The 18,927-nt window shown below is 39.0% G+C and overlaps 1 protein-coding gene across 3 annotated transcripts in view; it reads left to right on the top strand.

Annotated features, from left to right (window-relative positions):
* Positions 1-15,836, top strand: part of KLHL14 (kelch like family member 14) — a 62,979-nt gene extending 47,143 nt beyond the window's left edge. For all 3 annotated transcript variants that reach the window (XM_060277848.2, XM_060277849.2, XM_088675452.1), the window contains exons 5-9: positions 2,031-2,109; positions 10,360-10,550; positions 10,653-10,811; positions 11,270-11,427; positions 12,947-15,836. In XM_060277848.2, the coding sequence (XP_060133831.1) occupies positions 2,031-2,109; positions 10,360-10,550; positions 10,653-10,811; positions 11,270-11,427; positions 12,947-13,087 (728 nt within the window). In that variant the 3' untranslated portion in view covers positions 13,088-15,836. The remainder of the gene's footprint in view (positions 1-2,030; positions 2,110-10,359; positions 10,551-10,652; positions 10,812-11,269; positions 11,428-12,946) is intronic.
* Positions 15,837-18,927: the final 3,091 nt, after the last annotated feature.

The following is an 18,927-nucleotide window of genomic DNA, read 5'->3' as shown; positions in this document are numbered from 1 at the left end:
AGGTGTAACCAATGAAAGATATAAGTAAGTAAGTAAGTAAGTAAGTAAGTAAGTAAGTAAGTAAGTAAGTAAGTAAGTAAGTGTTGAAGGAAGGGACTGGGGAAGGCCATAGATGGAAGGTAAAGACGGAAAGAGGGAGAAGCATAATTGTGGGCAGTTGGAAGGGGTTTTTTGTACATGAAGGGAATTGAGGGGCATTGTTCCAGAAAAACATTGAATATAGATTACTGTTGAAAAGAATCTCTGGGATAACTTCCACTCTTAGAATTGTTGCATAATTAGGCATTCATATATGAGAGCTGCTTAACGTTACTAAAATATTATCCTAAGTACTCAAATACGATAACAAGACCAGAATGCATAATATGATCTCCTTACAGACCTTATGGTTTACTTAGCATAGAATGATGAGATTTGGGGCACATTATATGTGCAGTCTGAAATTGCCCAGTAACTAAGTTCTCTACTTGTTTGGACTCATCAGCTTTGCATGTTCAGTCCCGTAAATAGCACCCACTGGTGAATAGCATCCACCAGTGACATGGGTGGCGTTGTGGGTTAAACCACTGAGCCTAGGGCTTGCTGATCAGAAAGTTGGTGGTTCAAATCCCCGCGATGGGGTGAGCTCCCGTTGTTCAGTCCCAGCTCCTGCCAACCTAGCAGTTCGAAAGCACAAAGTGCAAGTAGATAAATAGGTACCGCTCCGGCGGGAAGGTAAACGGCATTTCCATGCGCTGCTCTGGTTCGCCAGAAGCCGTTAGTCATGCTGGCCACATGACCTGGAAGCTGTACGCCAGCTCCCTCGGCCAGTAAAGCGAGATGAGCACTGCAACCCCAGAGTTGTCCGCAACTGGACCTAATAGTTTACCTTCACCTTTATGAGCAGGATGGAGAATACACTGTTTTCACCCTCACAGGTGTGGAATTTTCATTTCACTGTGAACCATTTTCTTACATCGAACCTTGAAGGCCTGTTGGGTAAGAATGTCTGTTAGAAATTTTAAAAAACACACAAAAGACACAAAACTGTATTTTATTTATTAATGCAAATTCAGTGCATAAAATAAAGAGGTTATAAGCATTTGAGGTTCCTTTACACTAAAATTATTTACCTGGTGCACTACCTGCTACACATTTATTTCCTTCTGAGATACATGATTGTGTTGTCATGTAGCTGTGATTCAATTTTTTTAGTCACACATACAAGAAACAAGAGGGCTTTTTGAGATATTTGTGTGGTGAAGCCTCAGGTGTTAAACAGAAATTGCCATGCACTCCCTTGCTCCAGTCTTCTTGCTTTGATGTCAATCTGTATGTAAAATATACTGCAATCTTAATATCTTGAAGGCATGGAGTGCCAGAGGTTAGTAGTCGGGATAATGTAGACTTCCACAATTAGCCTTTGCTTTGCTTTGCATTATTTGTGACTTAGGGACAGTAGAAATGCATTATTTTTTTAGATGGCACATATAAATCCTTCTAAAAGGCAATATTATAAAAGGCAGTATGTATTTTCCTCTTTGTCCTATATGGGAAAATCTCAAGATTGTAACATCAAATCCCTAACGGAAGGATGCCTGAGCACTTGGTAAAGATGTGTTCACCTCCCTATAAGCAATCAACATCACCCTCTTCCCACTGCAAACAGGGGAGACAGGAAGGAATATCAGATATACTCATGATTATACAGATTGCTACAAAATATTCATGAAATGCCACGAGAAGCCATCTCCCTCAGAACAATAATTTCCTATTGTCATAAGATTTATGACACTTAAAAAAATGCTAGTGGGTTTCTGTCTTAAAGAGAGACTTGTAGGGAACGTTATGAGACAGAGCTAAAATACTTTGTTTTTTACAACTTCCATAGATACCTATTAAGAACTGTAGTTAGAGGCTGTTGATTTTGTGTGTTTACGTGCTTTGCTCTAGAGGGAAGACCTCCATAAAGATTGACAAGTGAAAGGAATATACTATTGCAGTGATTTGTAATGATAGAAAAGTTAAATGTGAAACTAATTTCTTTACAGGAAAGCACAGTACAAACTTTGTTAGCCGGTATGATCCTAGATTTAACAGCTGGATACAACTTCCACCCATGCAAGAGAGGTAAATGCTTGCTATATATTTGGGGTTGGGGAAAGGGTGGGTGTTTTACCTAAGAGAGGAAGATGGTTGGGGTTTAACTTAGTGGTGAAAAAAGCGAATGGTGAAAGTGAAATAATGAAATTGATTTGCACTAGCAAATAAAATAAAATAGTGCTACATTATCTTTCTGCTGACAAGAAGGTACTTTCAAGTAAAAGCTGAACTGCTACATCCTTTTCATAGAACCACGGAATTGTAGAAACAGTGCTTCTTTCAACTCTCCAAAATATTTCACAATTACTATTTTCTATTCTATTTTTGCTTTGCTTTCCTTGAAATTCAGTGTTCATTGGCAGAGCAACCACTCCTTGCCTTTTTGATCACTTAGGCTGGTAATGGCAATACCTGCTGGGTCCCTGTGCCTGCCCACTCCACATAATCAGGTGGTAGAAGAACCTGGCAGAAGCACACTGGGGAAGATGAGAGGTACCAAAGGTGCTACCTTTCTCCCTTTGTCCTGAACCTTCTCCACCCACCATAAGCATTCTTTGCTCCCAAGCCATTTTAATTATTAAAGTAATGTATTAATCTATCATCTTGTTTAATACAATGTCAAGGTGACTGTGAAAAGTTCAGAGCTCAGGTAAGCATGGAGGTGTTCAGTAATCACACTAAAAAGAAGCCAAATATAAAATAGGAAACAGTGAAGGACCAGAAATCAAGCACCTAAATGTATAAAATGCCTTGCAAAATTGCAAAGGAGAATGAGGAAGAGGCCCAGCAAACAGCAATGGAAAGTGCATTCTAAAATTTGGGCCAGGAAGAGTAAAAGCTCCACTTCTAAACCGGGCCTTAAACCAGATTAAAGTGGGTATGTATAATCCACTTCTACACCATGTTGTTCAACTTCTCCCATAGAGAGAGACTTGATTAGGGACTCCCTAGATTTCAGGTTGGGGAACGGTTATAAATTTGTGCTGTTATTATGCAAGCCATTATCCAACTCCTAATAGAACACAGATGCATAGTATATAAAGCTTTTGGGGATACACTTTAGCTAGGACATCCATAAAAATTGAAGATGTTCAGCTCGTTATCCAGTTGAACAAATCTACTTGTCACAGCCTCACTGCCTCTAACTTAAGGCAGATTTAGTGTCTGTAGAGCTTGAGGGTTTTTTTAAAAAAAATGGACAGCTTTAGATTTTTCTTATAAGCCTGTCTGATATTTAAAATATCATTTGAAGTATTTAGAAGTCCAAATTCTGTTTCAAAATGGTGTTCTAATGATCAAAAACCCTTCTTTGCCAGGCTCTTAAAGTGAGATAATTAACCTTCACCCTCTTAGCTGAGCCTACATAATTCACAGTGATCAATTATTTCAGTGTTGTACGAGCCTCTGAGGATAAGACAGTATTGCTGAAAATGTGATTAGACATTTTAAAATATGTGAATTGTTTACTGACTAGTCCCTTGTGACTTCTTTGGAGACTTCCAATTTATTAAGTCAAGTGCCTTTCAAGACAGTTTTTAGTCATTCATATTCTTTAATAAAGAGCTCCTTTTTATGACAAAATGTGTGCAATAAGGATATTTTTTTCTCCTCCTGTGAAGCAATAGTTTGTTTGTTTATAGTATTGATAGACTGCACTATAACAAAATTCTCAGGACGAGTGACAACAACAAAACCATTAAGAATTTATTCATCAATATATTTATTATTTTATTGAAAATATTTATATGCTGCCTTAAGAAGTCAAAACTCCCTCAAGATGGCTTCTATAAAAACAGTGATTGTAAAGATAATGTAGTATAATCACAAATAAAAAACGAATAAACCAGTAATAATAAGACAGGCAGACATCAAGTTCGAAACTAAAACTTGTATAACCAAGATCCTCTGCAGCAGAAAGCACAGCAAATAAAAACTCCTTCGAGAAAAATTCAGTAACAGTAAAACATGATATGGAATAAAATTCTGTGACCCTGTCTGGAGAGCCCATCCACATGAATCATTCTCTGGAGGGAGAGAACATGGATTCACTTCTTCCCCAATAAGTATTCAGCCAACCATCTGTTGGGCATTGCACAGCCTGTACCTTTGTACAGCACTGCACTGGGTGCTGAATACTAATCAAAAAGGGCCTCTGCAATGAAGATTCCAAAGAAGTGTGCATGCACACGAAAGCTCATACCTATGACAAACTTAGTTGGTCTCTAAGGTGCTACTGGAAGGAATTTTTTTATTTTTTGTTTCGACTACGTCAGACCAACACGGCTACCTATCTGTAACCAGCATTTGTTAGTTAAGAAAACTGGGACATGATCCATTTATGTCCTACTGATTTCATCGGGAGGGTTAAGTATGCATTTAACTTCCTCCAATTGAAATTAATGCAAATTTAATACTTTATTTTTTGCTGGATTCTTTCCTCTTTTTTTCATAAAAAAGTGGTTACAGTACTGCACTTCAAGTGCAATTACACCCTCTTTGTGACGTAAGTTGGCCTTTGCTCTGAAGTCCTAGCTATTGACATAGTTGAGGCTGAAAATCTGTGACTTAGATGTACCCCACTTTAGCACATGAGCAAGTTTCCATACAAAGTCAGCAACAGCAGTAACAGATGTTCAGCTCACCGGGAGGGCCATTTTGATGAGAAGTTGATGGAGGGTGGTGACCTGCCTCCCCACCGTGGACTTTCAGAAAGTCCAATGGCCTCAGCTATACCACCTCCAAAGAAATGGTTCCGAAAATGAAAGCAGGAAAAGAAGCATGGCAGAAACGAAGAAACATCAGAGAAAATGGCTGTCTAAAGCAAGCACGGAACAATTTGAAAGGTTATATTTTCTTTTATGAGTTCTTTGCAGTCCCAAACATGGGGATGTGCCTACACCAATGTTTCCCAACCTTTGGTCTCTAGCTGTTTTCGGACTACATTTCCCACCATCCCTGACCACTGATGTTGCTAGCTAGGGATGATGGGAATTGTAGTCCAAAAACAGCTGGAGACCAAAGGTTGGGAAATACTGGCCTACACCATAGCTGCCAAGTTTTCCCTTTTCTCACGAGGAAGCCTATTCAGCATAAGGGAAAATCCCTTAAAATAAGGGATAACTTGGCAGCTATGGCCTACACAGATAGGATTTTCCATGCCCTGGAAGATTTGTTTCTCTTCTGCATTCCAAGAGACCTTCAAGGAAGGTAACAATGTAATAAATTCAGTTTTCAGTTGTTAAAAATAGCACAATATAACATCCAGAATTTAAAAACATCAAGAAGTACAGAGAAACATAGTAGCATAAAAGAGGCACAATATGGCCCTGGTCCAACGGTGGCATGTAAATTGGAATGAATGGAACAATTTTTCCTGCAAAGTATTTGGCAAACTCATCACAATGGACAGCCTCTTTTTCCTGAAAGGCACAGTTGCAATAGCTCTTTGACCACCTAGAAAAGCTATGTTGGGTGATTCTGAGCAGATGCAGTGGTGACACAAAAGCCATCTTCGCTATTATCACTGTCTCACAGATTAAGTTATAAAATGGGTCCTGGCCTCTGTTTTATTCAATCCATTGTAAGTCTTCTGCTATTACTCCAGCTGTTTGAATCACCACCTGCTCCATGGACTGACATAGAGCTAGTTTACCACTACATAAGAACAGGCTGCTGGATTGCATGTTCCATGGGGTGTTTTGGTGGGTGAGTGTGTGTAAACAGTGAGGTCAGAAGGAAATGTAATGCAGATAATTACATATTTAACAGTGACCAATCACAAAAATGTTGGTTTGATGAAACGGAATAGAGAGAGGCAGCTTCTTGGTCTTTAATAGGGAGCTGTTCTCTGTGTCCATACCTCTGTTGTATTGCCTACTGTTGCTGCTGAGTAGCTGTCCTATATTAGGGGGTTGTCTGAGAGCAATTGGAGGTCTGCCACCCAAGGCTTGTGTGTAGGAATTGTATTTGTCCTGGATGAGCTGTAGATCATTGATGATGAGCTTGAGTGGCTTTGGTTGGCTGTTGTGACATCAAGTGGTAGTTTGTCATTTTCTTTTCTAGATCTGTTCTGTAGAAGATTGGTACCTAAGAATAGTTTGGCTTTGTTGATCTGATTTTTCACTTTGGGTGTTTGATGTGATTTTTTTTAGTTGTGAGGCTCTGTCCTGTCCTATGAATCTGAATGGATGTTGTTGTATCATAGAGCTCAGCTGTAAACAATGAACTCTTTAATGTGCTCGGGTGAAAGCTGGAAGCATGTATGTATGAGTAACAGTCAGTAGATTTCCTATATAAGGATGTGCTAATATGTCCATTAATAGTTGTACATTCATGTCCAGAAAGTGAACCTCTTGCACAGTGTGTTCTAGACTCAGGTTGATGGTGAGGTGATGTCCTAGTGGAACTGCACAAGTGCTCCCTTACCATAAGTCCAGATAATAAAGCATGTCATTGAAATCTCAAATGGACTCTCATATTCCCCGGCTGACTTTGACAGCTATACCTGCAAAAACTACTGTGGAAAAGTCCTCCCTAAATATGATATTTGAGGCAAAAGCATCCTCATGGACTCCTTCAGCTGTGATTTTCTCCAGCTGTTTCTCCAGGAGCAGCTTCCTTATCCCCCTATTTAGTCTGGTGGAGCAGTATAGTTCCATTAGATTGAATGTGGGGTTTAGGGTTGTTTCCCTGTAACAGGTGTGTGTTCAGCAACACATCCTGGCTTCTGTCCCTATAGTAGGGAGATTGTAGAAGGTCATGACCTAGGTTTTGGTTGTGTTCTCAGCCATGGTAAGAGAATTGAACTACGTAAGTGGGAAGGTGCTGTCTCTGCCTTCTCATCATGTAAAACTTGCTACTGCACTTAACTGGCAGGATGCCTGTGCTCCTAATCTTCCAGAGCTGGGGTAGCCAATGTGATGCCCTTCAAATATTGTGGACACCAACTCCTACCACCCCTGACCATTGGCTATGTTGGCTGACTCCTATGGAAGTTGCAGTCCACAACATCTGGAGGGTAGCTCTCTTTGGCTGTCTTTTTTCCAGCGCTTTCTAGAAAGTCTCACCAGTGTTCTGTTAAGGTGCATTCTCCTATATTCCAGCAAATCCACTTTTCATTGTTCATGCTAAAGCAAAGAAAGACTAATATGTTTAAATTACATAACATATATTTTTTGATTAAAATCACTCCAGCTGATTTTAGGGTCTCTCTAAAAGGGTTCTTGGCATTGGTATGATCAGTAATAACTCTGGTAGCTTTTCAATCTAAGACTGATAATCAAACTTCAAGATTCAGGGCATAAATCCATTGCCTTTGGGGATCAGGAAAGAATTTCTTTTACTTTTCCCATGTAACTGCATTGTAAAATTTAGCTAAGTTCATTGCAGAGACTTTTCACAAGCCACTGCAGGACCTGTAGCTGGGCTAATATCCTGATCCACAAGAGTAATTTGATGTAATTTCTTTTACTAGAGATGGCAATATATTTCTCAGGACTAGATGTATATGAGGGGATGATTTCTTTTCTAAACTGAATTTTTAGTGCAATATTTTATCATGGAGGACTTTTTATAGCAATTAAATTTTACATTAATTAACTAGAGCTCTATGGCTCAAGTGTAATTTATTTAGTGGAAAAGAAGGATAAGGGAAACTTAAAATCTTTACTATTGGGAGTTTGCCCATAAAATACACATTTAATCTGAAGAATGAAGCAGGCTGACTGTTACATTTCTGCTCCTAACAGTGACACTATGTGGATGAAATCAAGAATGCACATAGAGGATACATTTATGAGGAAACTTTTTTCTAAATATAGCTGAGACGGAAAAACAACCATTTATTGTCTTAGTCACAAACACATAACCTCCATCAGATGAAGTTTTAAATTATCTGACTGAATCTGGATCGTTAAAACCTATCTTTTTTTATATAAAAAATAAGCATATGTCTCACATACATATTTCTCACAGGATAATAAAGTGTTTCATTCATAACATTTTAAATTCACTTGGTATTAAGTAAAGCTTTTATAGTGAAGGAGCAAATAAATGATTGACACTGATGTGTGCAAAGTAATGCATAGACACATAACATGAAGAGAATTTGTTCATTTCTGAGAGAGAACCTGAGTCACTGAGAATCCAAGAGCATTTTAACAGTACTCTTTATCTTTCAAGTAAGTGGGTTCTTGCATGTTCACATGCAAATGCTAAAGCTGCTGTGCAGATGTAACCAGTGGAACCTGCAATAAAATGTTGAGGTGTATCTTCCTTCCTAATAGGAGTGCTTCTGTTCAGGGTTCTAGCTAACTAGTCTCTCCAGTTAGGACATTCCACTCCTCCCCTATTCTGATATGCTCAAATCCTCATTGAGCTGGAAGGTGGTTTTTTGTGTGAGGATTGCTTGTCTTAAGTTGTCTTTTTTAAAGACTTCTCGTGCTTCTGCAAACTTTCAGGGCTTTCCCACAACATGCTGAGATTTCTCTCTTGTTTCTCAGTGGCCTCACGTTGGCCATGATCCTAGTAGCACTCATCGCCTTAACTTCCGGTTAAAAAGGGAAAATATACTACATTTGCTAGAAAACATATTTGGACTAAAAATGGACTTTGTTCCAAGGCTCAAAGGTGCTTTCATGATTGTGCGAGAAATGAAGTGTCTCCTATTATGTTTTTAGAAATAGAACATTCAGGAGTACTGTATTAAAAATGACTTGAAAGCACAGCATGGTAAGACAGTCTCCAAAACTACCGATCCCATGCTCTGGAACTAAGGAGATGTTCAAAACTTTGTTGAGAGTTAGCCGGATAAACCTTTGTTGGATGGCAAGAATGTAATACAAGGAAAGTTGTTCTATTTGCAGTAGTGCAGAAAAAAGGGGGAAAAATGATAATTGAAGAAAAAAATCTGATGATGTGGTTCTCTTAGTAAATTGGGAACAATGACCCATGAAGGACTATAAAGAAAGTGAATGTCAAGATAATTTATTATTGTTACATTATCTATCCTTCCTCCCCCCCCCCTTTTCTTTTTTTACTTTATCTTACTGAGTTGCTGTTATCCTTCCATGGAACCAAATATCCTAAACATTAATGAGTTCTTGCTTAAATCTTCACTGCCAATAAAATTGCTTTTAAGGTAAACTTCTGCTTCACCTAGTCATTGTGTGCTAATTGACAATACTACATAAATTGTTCTTCTGAAAGACTACGCACAGAATGCTTAGAGGGAATCGTTTCACAGTCCAGTCACACACCCCAGTTCACCAATGGACCACTGGACACACTGAGGTCAACATGAGCAGGAGTGTCCAAGTTCTCTTCAGCATCTTGTGTATGGAGCATTTACAGTAAAAAGAACAAATCGGACGTTTCATGCAAATGTCTTTGTGTGCGTATGTGTACTGGAACCCCCTGTATAGGTCTGGCCTGACCTGAACCAATGCAACAAGTATTCCAAGCAGTTGCTTGAGGCAGAACAATTCTAAAAGAAGTTCTAATCATTTAGTACATCTAGCAAGGGGAGCAATATAGGGGACAAACATTGGGATGCACTCCAGAATCCTGTCTCTAATCAGGCCTACTAGGAGAAATGTGCTGCATGAGACCTTGTGAGATCACAGAGGATGCTGGTTCACAATAGCCTTCAATGAAGCACACCTAGACCTTTTTAAGTGTCCACTTTCCAAAGCTGAACTGCCAGGACTAACCAATGTTGTGGTCCAAGCAACTCATGTGTAAGATGAACTCCCAAAATACCCGCAGAACACCCTACATCCTCTCTCTGTATACTTTCTGTACACACCATCCTTGCTTGCATTTTTTTGACATTAATAAGCCCCAATTCTTAACTTTCCTTTGTAGAAGAGTTGCTCCACCCCCCTGGTCATTTTGGTCGCCTTTTTGGTGCATTTTCCAGCTCCATGCTATCTTTTTTGTATTCCATGTGTAGCTGCTCCATAAAGCCATTATGATGTTGGCATTTTTATTTTTCCTAATGATTCCTTTTTTGTAAATGATAAATTGCAATTGATAATCCAGAAATCATTACATGTGAATAGTTTTGGAAATTTTGGGTGGTGCTTTGGGGTGGGGAGGTGGGGAGTGGTCCGAGTTGGGAGTGCACTGCAACCTTTTTGGGAAAAGTCACCCAGATTCCCAGGGTTAAATGAGTGGGGGAATTCATGTTAGAATAGCAGATGATAAGTTCTGTAAGACAGAAGGATGGAATTAATTCTAGTCACTAGAAACTAACTGCTCTATTTGTTTCTTCTCTAGGAGAGCCAGTTTTTATGCCTGTCGGCTTGACAAAAGCTTGTATGTGATAGGTGGGAGAAATGAGACTGGCTACTTGTCAAGTGTGGAATGCTATAATTTAGAGACAAATGAATGGCGTTATGTATCTTCCCTACCACAGCCCTTGGCGGCACATGCAGGAGCTGTACATAATGGCAAAATCTATATTTCTGGCAAGTTGTTTTCTAAACTCCCCTTCATCGCAAAACAAAACCCAGTTATTCTTTTAAGGTGTTGTGCTTCCTTTAACTAATGAAGGTATATTTGATTCGTAGGAGGTGTCCACAATGGTGAATACGTTCCCTGGCTGTACTGCTATGACCCTGTAATGGATGTCTGGGCTAGAAAACAAGATATGAACACAAAGAGAGCAATCCATGCATTGGCTGTAATGAATGATCGACTGTATGCAATCGGAGGAAACCATTTGAAAGGTCACATTTTTAATAGCAAAACAATGTAATATTCTATCTTTAGATAAACACTATTTTTGCTGGGCTAGTTAACTAAGTTTATTTTTGACCCAAATTGCCAACAATATTTCCCTCTGTAAATCGTTTCCCAAGCTGGAGAAGAAGCTGTGCTAAGGCTCTGCTAAGAAACAAGTCCTTAATTTTAGGGGTAATATTTAACATTTAAAATCCCCCACTCATCTCAAAAATTGTCTACAAATTTTATTTCTACAAATCATTCATTGCATTCATCTTACTAGGGGCTACACCCCTGCTTGCTCCACTTGCCAACACCCCTGACCTCCCCCCCCCATTAACCCTCTACAGCTTCCCTTTCCCACCCTATGTAACTACTAAGTTGGGTGCGTGAAGTTTTTTATGTCATTGCTCATTCTCTTAAAATAAGTGGTTTCACATTATTTGATAATTGTGTTGTACAGGTTTTTCGCATCTTGATGTCATGCTCGTGGAATGCTATGACCCAAAAGGTGATCAATGGAATATTTTGCAAACTCCTATTTTAGAGGGTCGCAGTGGTCCTGGCTGTGCAGTTCTTGATGACAGCATTTACCTTGTAGGAGGCTACAGCTGGAGTATGGTATGTATCTCTGGCTGTACATGGATCTCTCAGTTATAATTTGAGAGCATTCTGCTGGAATGATGCATATCTAAATAAACTGCTGTCAGAATATTTGATGTATGGAAAATATCTGGCCGATTTATAACCTGCTTTGGAAAATCAGTAGTCATGATTTCTTTTTAAGCTATTAACATCAATCAATCAATCACCTTTACTGGCTTAAAAAAGTGCATTGTATACATGGATCAGAACACAACAGTTAATGAAACATAGTAGGAGATACTTTAGGATAAAACTGTCCAGATATCATGAGATACAAAGATGGCTCTTAGGACCTATGGTGACGTAATTTCATAGTGTCACTCAAAAATCTTGCCACATTCTTCACCTATTTTGTGCCACAAGGGCAGTATATTTCAGAGTATGGGATTTTCGAGAATCTACTTTGCAAAACTGCAGATGGTAAGATGTTAAATCTTGCAAGTATTCCCAAGCCCAATGGGGAACAGGTTTTGTTGGCTGCACTGCAAAGGGTTTGAAATTCAATCTCTAGAAATCTGCACTTGATTGTCTGGAATGCTTCCAGTTGTGGGAGCATAAGTAGTGACTCGAGTGATAGGCCACAGGTTCTGATTTTGCTCTCAATGCAAGCTAGCCATTTGGAGTGGTGGGATTCTGCCAGCATGTGGAAAGTGAAAGAAGCTGGATCAGACATGAAATGTAGGCAGAGCCAGAATTTTATAGTGGTGAGCCACACTTTGGTTTCCAGTAGCCTTTGTCCAGTTTCCACACACATGGCTGCAAAGCTATTTACGTGAGAATGAAATTCTGAATTGAGGGGTGAGATTCTAACCATGCCAAGTTGTATGTGCAGAATATGCAAGCAACCTATGCTACAGTTATTAAATGTATTTATTGCATTGGTGAATTTGACCTCTATTCCAGATATGAACTTCATAATCAAGCAATTTTACTGCTTTGAGAGGAAATTGACTAAGTATATCCCTAAAAGCATGGGGAAAAGAGATGCTATGGGGGAATCTGACTACTCTTGGGCACTATTATCTAGGCTGGTGACACAGATAGGTTTTTATCAAGCACCTGCCAAGCCCCTGGCACTCTGTCATGATGCATTACGACTCCTGAGAAGGAGCAGTAGCAGCAGCAGCTATTGCCTCCTGCATTCTCTCTCTGAGTCTCTCACAAAGAGAAAGCAGTATTGCTGACTAGATTCTGTTATCACTTCCAGCATCCTGCTAAACCCCCCAATTGGCTGTCAGGAGCTCAAGCTCCCACTACCTTGCACTTGGCTCACCCAAAGCCCTACTTTTGAGATGCCCCTAATATAGTTTTTTGTGTTGTTGTTTTTTTGAAGTTATGACTAAATCAAGGCAGTGTGTGTGCATCTTAGTTGTAAAGGTGAATACATTGCAAGTTGCAGAGCACCCAAGGACCAGTTGTTTTCTAGTTGAAGCTGTTCAAATTTTGCTCGGATGTCATTTATCTGCTACCTCAACAATACTATGTTGTGTTACAGGGAGCCTACAAATCTTCTACCATTTGCTACAGTCCTGAGAATGGAACCTGGACAGAGCTGGAAGGAGATGTAGCTGAGCCCCTGGCAGGTCCTGCTTGCTCCACTGTCATACTACCAGCGTGTGTGCCGTACAATAAATAATATACTGGAAGTACTGAAATGAACACTGTTAAATGATGGGTGACTTAAATATTTTAAGGGACAGAATTCCTGGTACTACATACAACAAGACCCTATCCCCAATACCTGCATTTATGATTTTAAAAAAGGACTAAGTATAGTTCCCACCTCAAACAGACCGGAATCTTGTCAAACAAGTAGCTTGAAAGCATGGAACATGTTGACAGATGACCATTTCAGAGAGTGATCCTCACTTATCTCTGCTATAAACCCTCATATCAATTCTAAATTTAAAGAGAAGACTTCTAAACATCCAAACACTGCCTGAATGAACAAAATGGACTATTGTGCATTGTATTTTACCTGCATGGGATCTTTGCTGAAGTCATGATGATGTTGCTCACAATTAATTCAAAACTGAGATTCCCAAATGCATTGAACTGCAGAATTGCTTCCCCATTTTAACCCTAATCTGTGGCTGCTGACATGTTCTGCAAGTAACACAACTTAAGAAGACAGATCATAAGAGAGAATGCTTCTCTTTTGAACAGATTGGCCCCACATATAGTCTGCTCTGAAATCCCCATGCCTAAGTGTAGGGGGGGGGGAGTGGAAGTTTTTCAGATGTATCACAATTGAGGTTTTAGGACTGGTGCCAATCTTAGATTTTATTTGCACTAGTGTAAATCCAGAGTGATCCATAGAACCTCATTTTATTATTCTGTAAATTATTTTGTATTATTCTGATTTAAACATTCTGGCCTATACAAGTAATTCTTGTTTTTTTCAAAGTTTACTGTAATTAAGATTTAAGTTATTGCTTAAATTAATTCATAAATTTCAGGTGCAAATTAACAAATATTTGAGTCATTTTGACTAATAGATTTGTTATTCCCCCCTATTTAACACCAAAGAACAAATTCTTTCTTAAAATGTGGATTATGTGGTATCACATTTCATTACAGCAAGTAGCTGTAATTCCTTAATCTGATCTACACTGAAATATTTATAAACTAGCTTTGTACCTGTGGTGAAAAGAAATATGGGCATAGAACTACCATAACAGGTATAAAGTTTAGTTAAGCTCAACTCAATTCCAATAGGCACTGCAACTGAGGCAATTTTGAGCCCAGAATGAGAGGGGCGCTGAGGATAAACATTCATTTGTGACCCTACAAGGAGAAATGTAGGTGGGAGATGTTTGGAGAAGAGAAGCAGTGGTTGCAGGAACAGTTAGTATGCCTTCCAATCTGTAAATTACACTCTCTAGAAGCTGCTGATTCTAAAAAAAGGGGGAGGCATCAGGGTTTAGTCACACTAATGTTTTCTTCTAGTTTAATACAGTGGTACCTCAGAACTCGAACGGCTCCATTCTCGAACGTTTCAGCTCCCGAACACTGACAAACCGGAAGTAAGTGCTCTGGTTCTCAAACGTTCCTTGGAACACGAACGTCCGACGCAGCTTCCTCTGTGCAAAAACCTAGCTGTCAGCCAATCGGAAGCCGCACCTCAGAACTCAAAAGTTTTGGAAGTTGAACGGTCTTCCGGAACAGGTTCCGTTTGAGATCCAAGGTACCACTGTATTTGTCATATTTGTGTAGCGTGCTAGAAACAGCTATTTCACATTAGTGCTGTGCAAGGCTTTTGTGGAATACGACACTTGCCTATCTCCATCCAAGTCCCATTGGGCCTCTTGCAAAGGAATCAAGAGTACTGGCAAAGGAATATGATTTGATTCCTACTACCAATGGAAGGAAATAGTTTTTCGTTTTTTTGCCCTTCTTAGGACTCTTATGTCAGATACTACAAGCTGCCACCACCCTTCAGCAGCCAGTTCACACACTAACCTATAGTCTGTATGAAAAATAAAATTGTCTATTCAGAAATACAAGACAATATAGAATCAAATCTAGTTTTACAAAAACACTTTATGTTCAAATCTCAGATGTGTAAGGGAACAACAAAGAGGCGCAGGGTACAAGTAGGCAGAAGTAATACATCATAATTGACCAAAAGGAAAGGTAGGAAACTCAAACTATAAGACTTAGGCTACTAAGAAAGTAATAAAACTGATAACAATAATACTTGGTTTCCTAATACTACTGCTACTGTTGTTTTGCTAATGCTAATTCCATTGTTGTCACTTGCAGAAAACTAGCAGAGATTCAGTCTCTTGAAATGTTGCAAATCAATTGTTTAGGGAACTGTATCTGAAAGAAAGGAAACATAGTGAAGTCCCTATTACAGAGTTCCTGAAACTGGAGTGTTTGTCCCAGAAATTCAACCCATTTTTCTTACGTAGTGCAATCTCTGTTAGTTTTGTATTTATTTGTGTTGTTCTGATAAAAAAAATACTTGTAAAATAATATGTTGTGCAATCATAACTTGGGGGGGAGGGTTTTTAGAAATCTATATGTATATATAAATATATGGAAAGGAAACCTGTTACCACTCCAAATGAGAGAACACTTTATGGCATTTAAAAATATCAGGACTTGCCACTATGTTGTCCCATGCCACTGCTAAAATGCCACTTTAATGGGAAAGATGGGGGATTTCTTGTCCGTTTAAAAGTTCTTTTTTTTAAAAAAGACAAAGATAATTAAAGCATTTATGACGAATATATGTAAATCTTTCTAATTTTTGGGAAGGCATGACCAAGGAAACCATACAAGTAACCAATAATGTAAATTTTGTACAGTACTAGAATGTGTAAATGAAGCTTGCTTGTAGGGCGAGGGAACTTTAAATAAAAACTTATGTACTAATGCATCTGTCTGACAAATTTCTGCTGCTGAAGAGTTTAAATAATCTAACATTTAATGTCTTGAAATCCTTTCATCATGTAGGTGTGTGAACATTTGAGTTAGGTGAGTAAATGACTGTGTAGACCTATTCATGAATAGATGGAAGACCAAATCTTTTTGAGGTATTTAATGTCATTTTTTAAGCACCTTGTTTTAAAAGGCCAACTCCAAAGCCTTTCCTTGCAACTGAGACCTCATCTCAGAAAGAAAGAAGGCAGCAGAATGTGCAAGTATCTGTATATTTATATATTTAAAATAATTATCGTAAACTTAAGAAGGGCTGGTGGTATGTACATGTGTGTTGGAAGAAACAGAGCAGGACATTTCATTTTCTTCTTGCTTTGTTGTGAGTTTTTAAAATTTATGACAACCAAAGAAGGCTTACTAGTACTGGAGGTCAGATTGGTTAGTGGGAGGGGAAGATGCACTAATGAATTCTAGAGTGCTTGTAATGCCATAAAAGATTCAGTTAATCTGCAGCATAGATGTTGATCAGTGGAACTGAACTCGGCTCCCTGGACCTTGTCAGATTTATTCTGTGCATGTCAGTGTTCCACACCAATTACAGATTTTAGAAGAGGCTCTCATGCAAAACTCTGTGCCCTAATATATAAGCCAACTCAGATGTAACTAAAATTAAAATCTGACTGTGGCAAATCTCTATGATCCTGATATATGAAAATCCAAATAAATTATTTGTTCACAGAAATGAAAAATAACTTCAGCAGGAAATTTCAAAAAATTACTTATGCAGGATTAATCCAGTTCAATGAATGCATCTTGCGTTGATTAATAAAGCAGCCATGAATTGCGAAGTAAAACTACAGAAGCTGTGCAAGGACATTATCTTTTGTATCCCTTAGTGAAGCAAAAGAAGAGCATATACCTCAAAGAGAGACGTGTCCACTCAGTGTATTATTTTAATTGTAAGGGACTGAATATAAACACATTTTTTATTGCTTTATTATCACATTGGCTTAGCCTCTGACCAGCTGTGGATATATATTTTTTCATTCATTTTACTTCTCTGGAAAACAAAAGTTGCTATTTTACAAGTCAACATGGTGACTTACCCAAGGCTTGGCTGCGTTTATTTTCCCTTCTCCTCCTGGTTCAGAAGCAATGCTGTTCCTCTCTTCCATCTCCCCTCACATTTATACACTTTCCATGTAGTTTTTGGATAAATGGCTTTGTGCATCCCATGATTCCAGACTGTTTTGCTTCCTAGTTCACTGCCCAAATAAATGCTGTGAACTTAATGAAATAATTTGGAATGTGAGCAGTGGGAATGGATATTTTCCCTCTCCCACTAGATAAGGTAGTGTCATTAGATAAGTGGGAGAGGTGTATTCGCTGCTCTTTTTCCATTAGGAAGGGAGATGGATTGAAGGGAGGGGGCATAGCTGCCAAGTTATCCCTTTTTTTAAGGGAAATTCCATTATGCTGAATAGGCTTCCTCGCGAGAAAAGGAAAAACTTGGCAGCTATGGGAGGGGGTGAGTGGGTTGATCCCTGCCCAGTTTCACTGTCAAATGGTGCCTGGAAGTCACTGAGGAAGTCACCTTGCACTATATGATTGCAGAGACTGTATACCCTTGAAGCACATTTGAAGCACATTCTTTCCCTCAAGGAATTCTGGGCATTGCAGTCTACTCCTCACAGACTTCCAATTTCGAGCAACCCTCAAGAAACTACAGTGTCCAGAATTCTTTGAGGGAAAGAATGTGCTTCAAATGTGCTTTAAAGGTACTGTGTTTATGCAACCACACTTTTGTGCCTTCTGTGCAAAGGTGAGAGTCGCATCTATTGCTTGGAGCACTTTTGCATCTGAGCACATCTGCCACTGGCAAGGGGCCCCCAGGTTTCCCCAAAGGGACTGTGGCCCTGAAGCTGAAAAAGGTCCCCCACCCTGGCCCATAGGTCTAGCTGCACTGTGAAATCACAGCAGCAGCAGAACTGCTGGCATGAATTGTAAAATAGCTGCTCAAGGCTTGCAAGTGCTCCCAATATTTGAAGTGAACATTGTAGTAGGTACAAGATGGGGAAAGTGGAAAGATTCCAAAACCCATTTCTAGCTCTTGGCCAGATATAATACTAATACCAACAGGATTAGAGTTTTGCTCTTGTATTATGCAAGATAAGTGTGTGATATAATTGACAGGGGGTGAAGAGCATTTCCAAACAGCATTTAAAAGCCTCACAGACTATTTTAACTCTCAGACCAAATTAGATGTTACACTTGTCAGATGGTTAGCCCTGGTGTGAAAATGTTTGGAGCTGGGTTTTTTTTTAAAAAAAGTATCTGGTACTGGGGTGGGCTCAAATCTCTTACACCACCACCCTGCCCTGGCTGAAGTCATGGTCAAAATTTACCTGCCTCTATTTGCAATGAAAGAAAAGCTGTCATTGGCACCAGTTGCAAATAGCAGGTGTGGAAGGGGCAAGCCTTAGAAAAGATTTGTGCACAGTCTGCAGCTGCCTTTTGTATGTTTGCAACTTTTGATAACACTAACTTTGTCAAAGAGAAGCAGCATCCCAACAAGCTGATATAGGTGAGGATCACTGGACTGGGGCTACTGAGCTTCTTCTGATCCAAAACAGGATTTGATGTTGATACTTCGTTAGCAAAAGAATAATATATTTGCTCTCCCACAAAAATGATGACTGTTAAAATCTTCAACTGGTATAAGTTTCGCTTAATGTACTTTACCCCCTACATATGTAATAGGTTGTCTGAAGTATTACAATTATGAACTAGATTAATGATTAAATTCATGCCATTCCATATTAATGTGACACTTCTGAACTACACAGTATGTGTGTTACAGCATTTGGCTTTTAGAATTCACAAATGTAATATCATTCACTGTTGGGATCAGATCATAGAATTCCATATGCTTACGGTATGTGTCATTGCTTCACCTTAATACCACTTTTTCCCTTTTGTTATGTGAGTTTTGTGTATACATCATTTTCTAATTCCCCATAGTAATATTTCTGTGCAATATTTAATTACCAGAACATGCAGTTCTATACCAGGTGAAAGTACTCAATT

The sequence above is a fragment of the Zootoca vivipara genome, chromosome 8, assembly GCF_965207765.1.
Source record: "Zootoca vivipara chromosome 8, rZooViv2.hap1.1, whole genome shotgun sequence".
Lineage (NCBI taxonomy): Eukaryota > Metazoa > Chordata > Lepidosauria > Squamata > Lacertidae > Zootoca > Zootoca vivipara.
The sequence above is the reverse complement of the archived record's forward strand: the minus strand, read 5'-3'. Positions and strand labels throughout refer to the sequence as shown.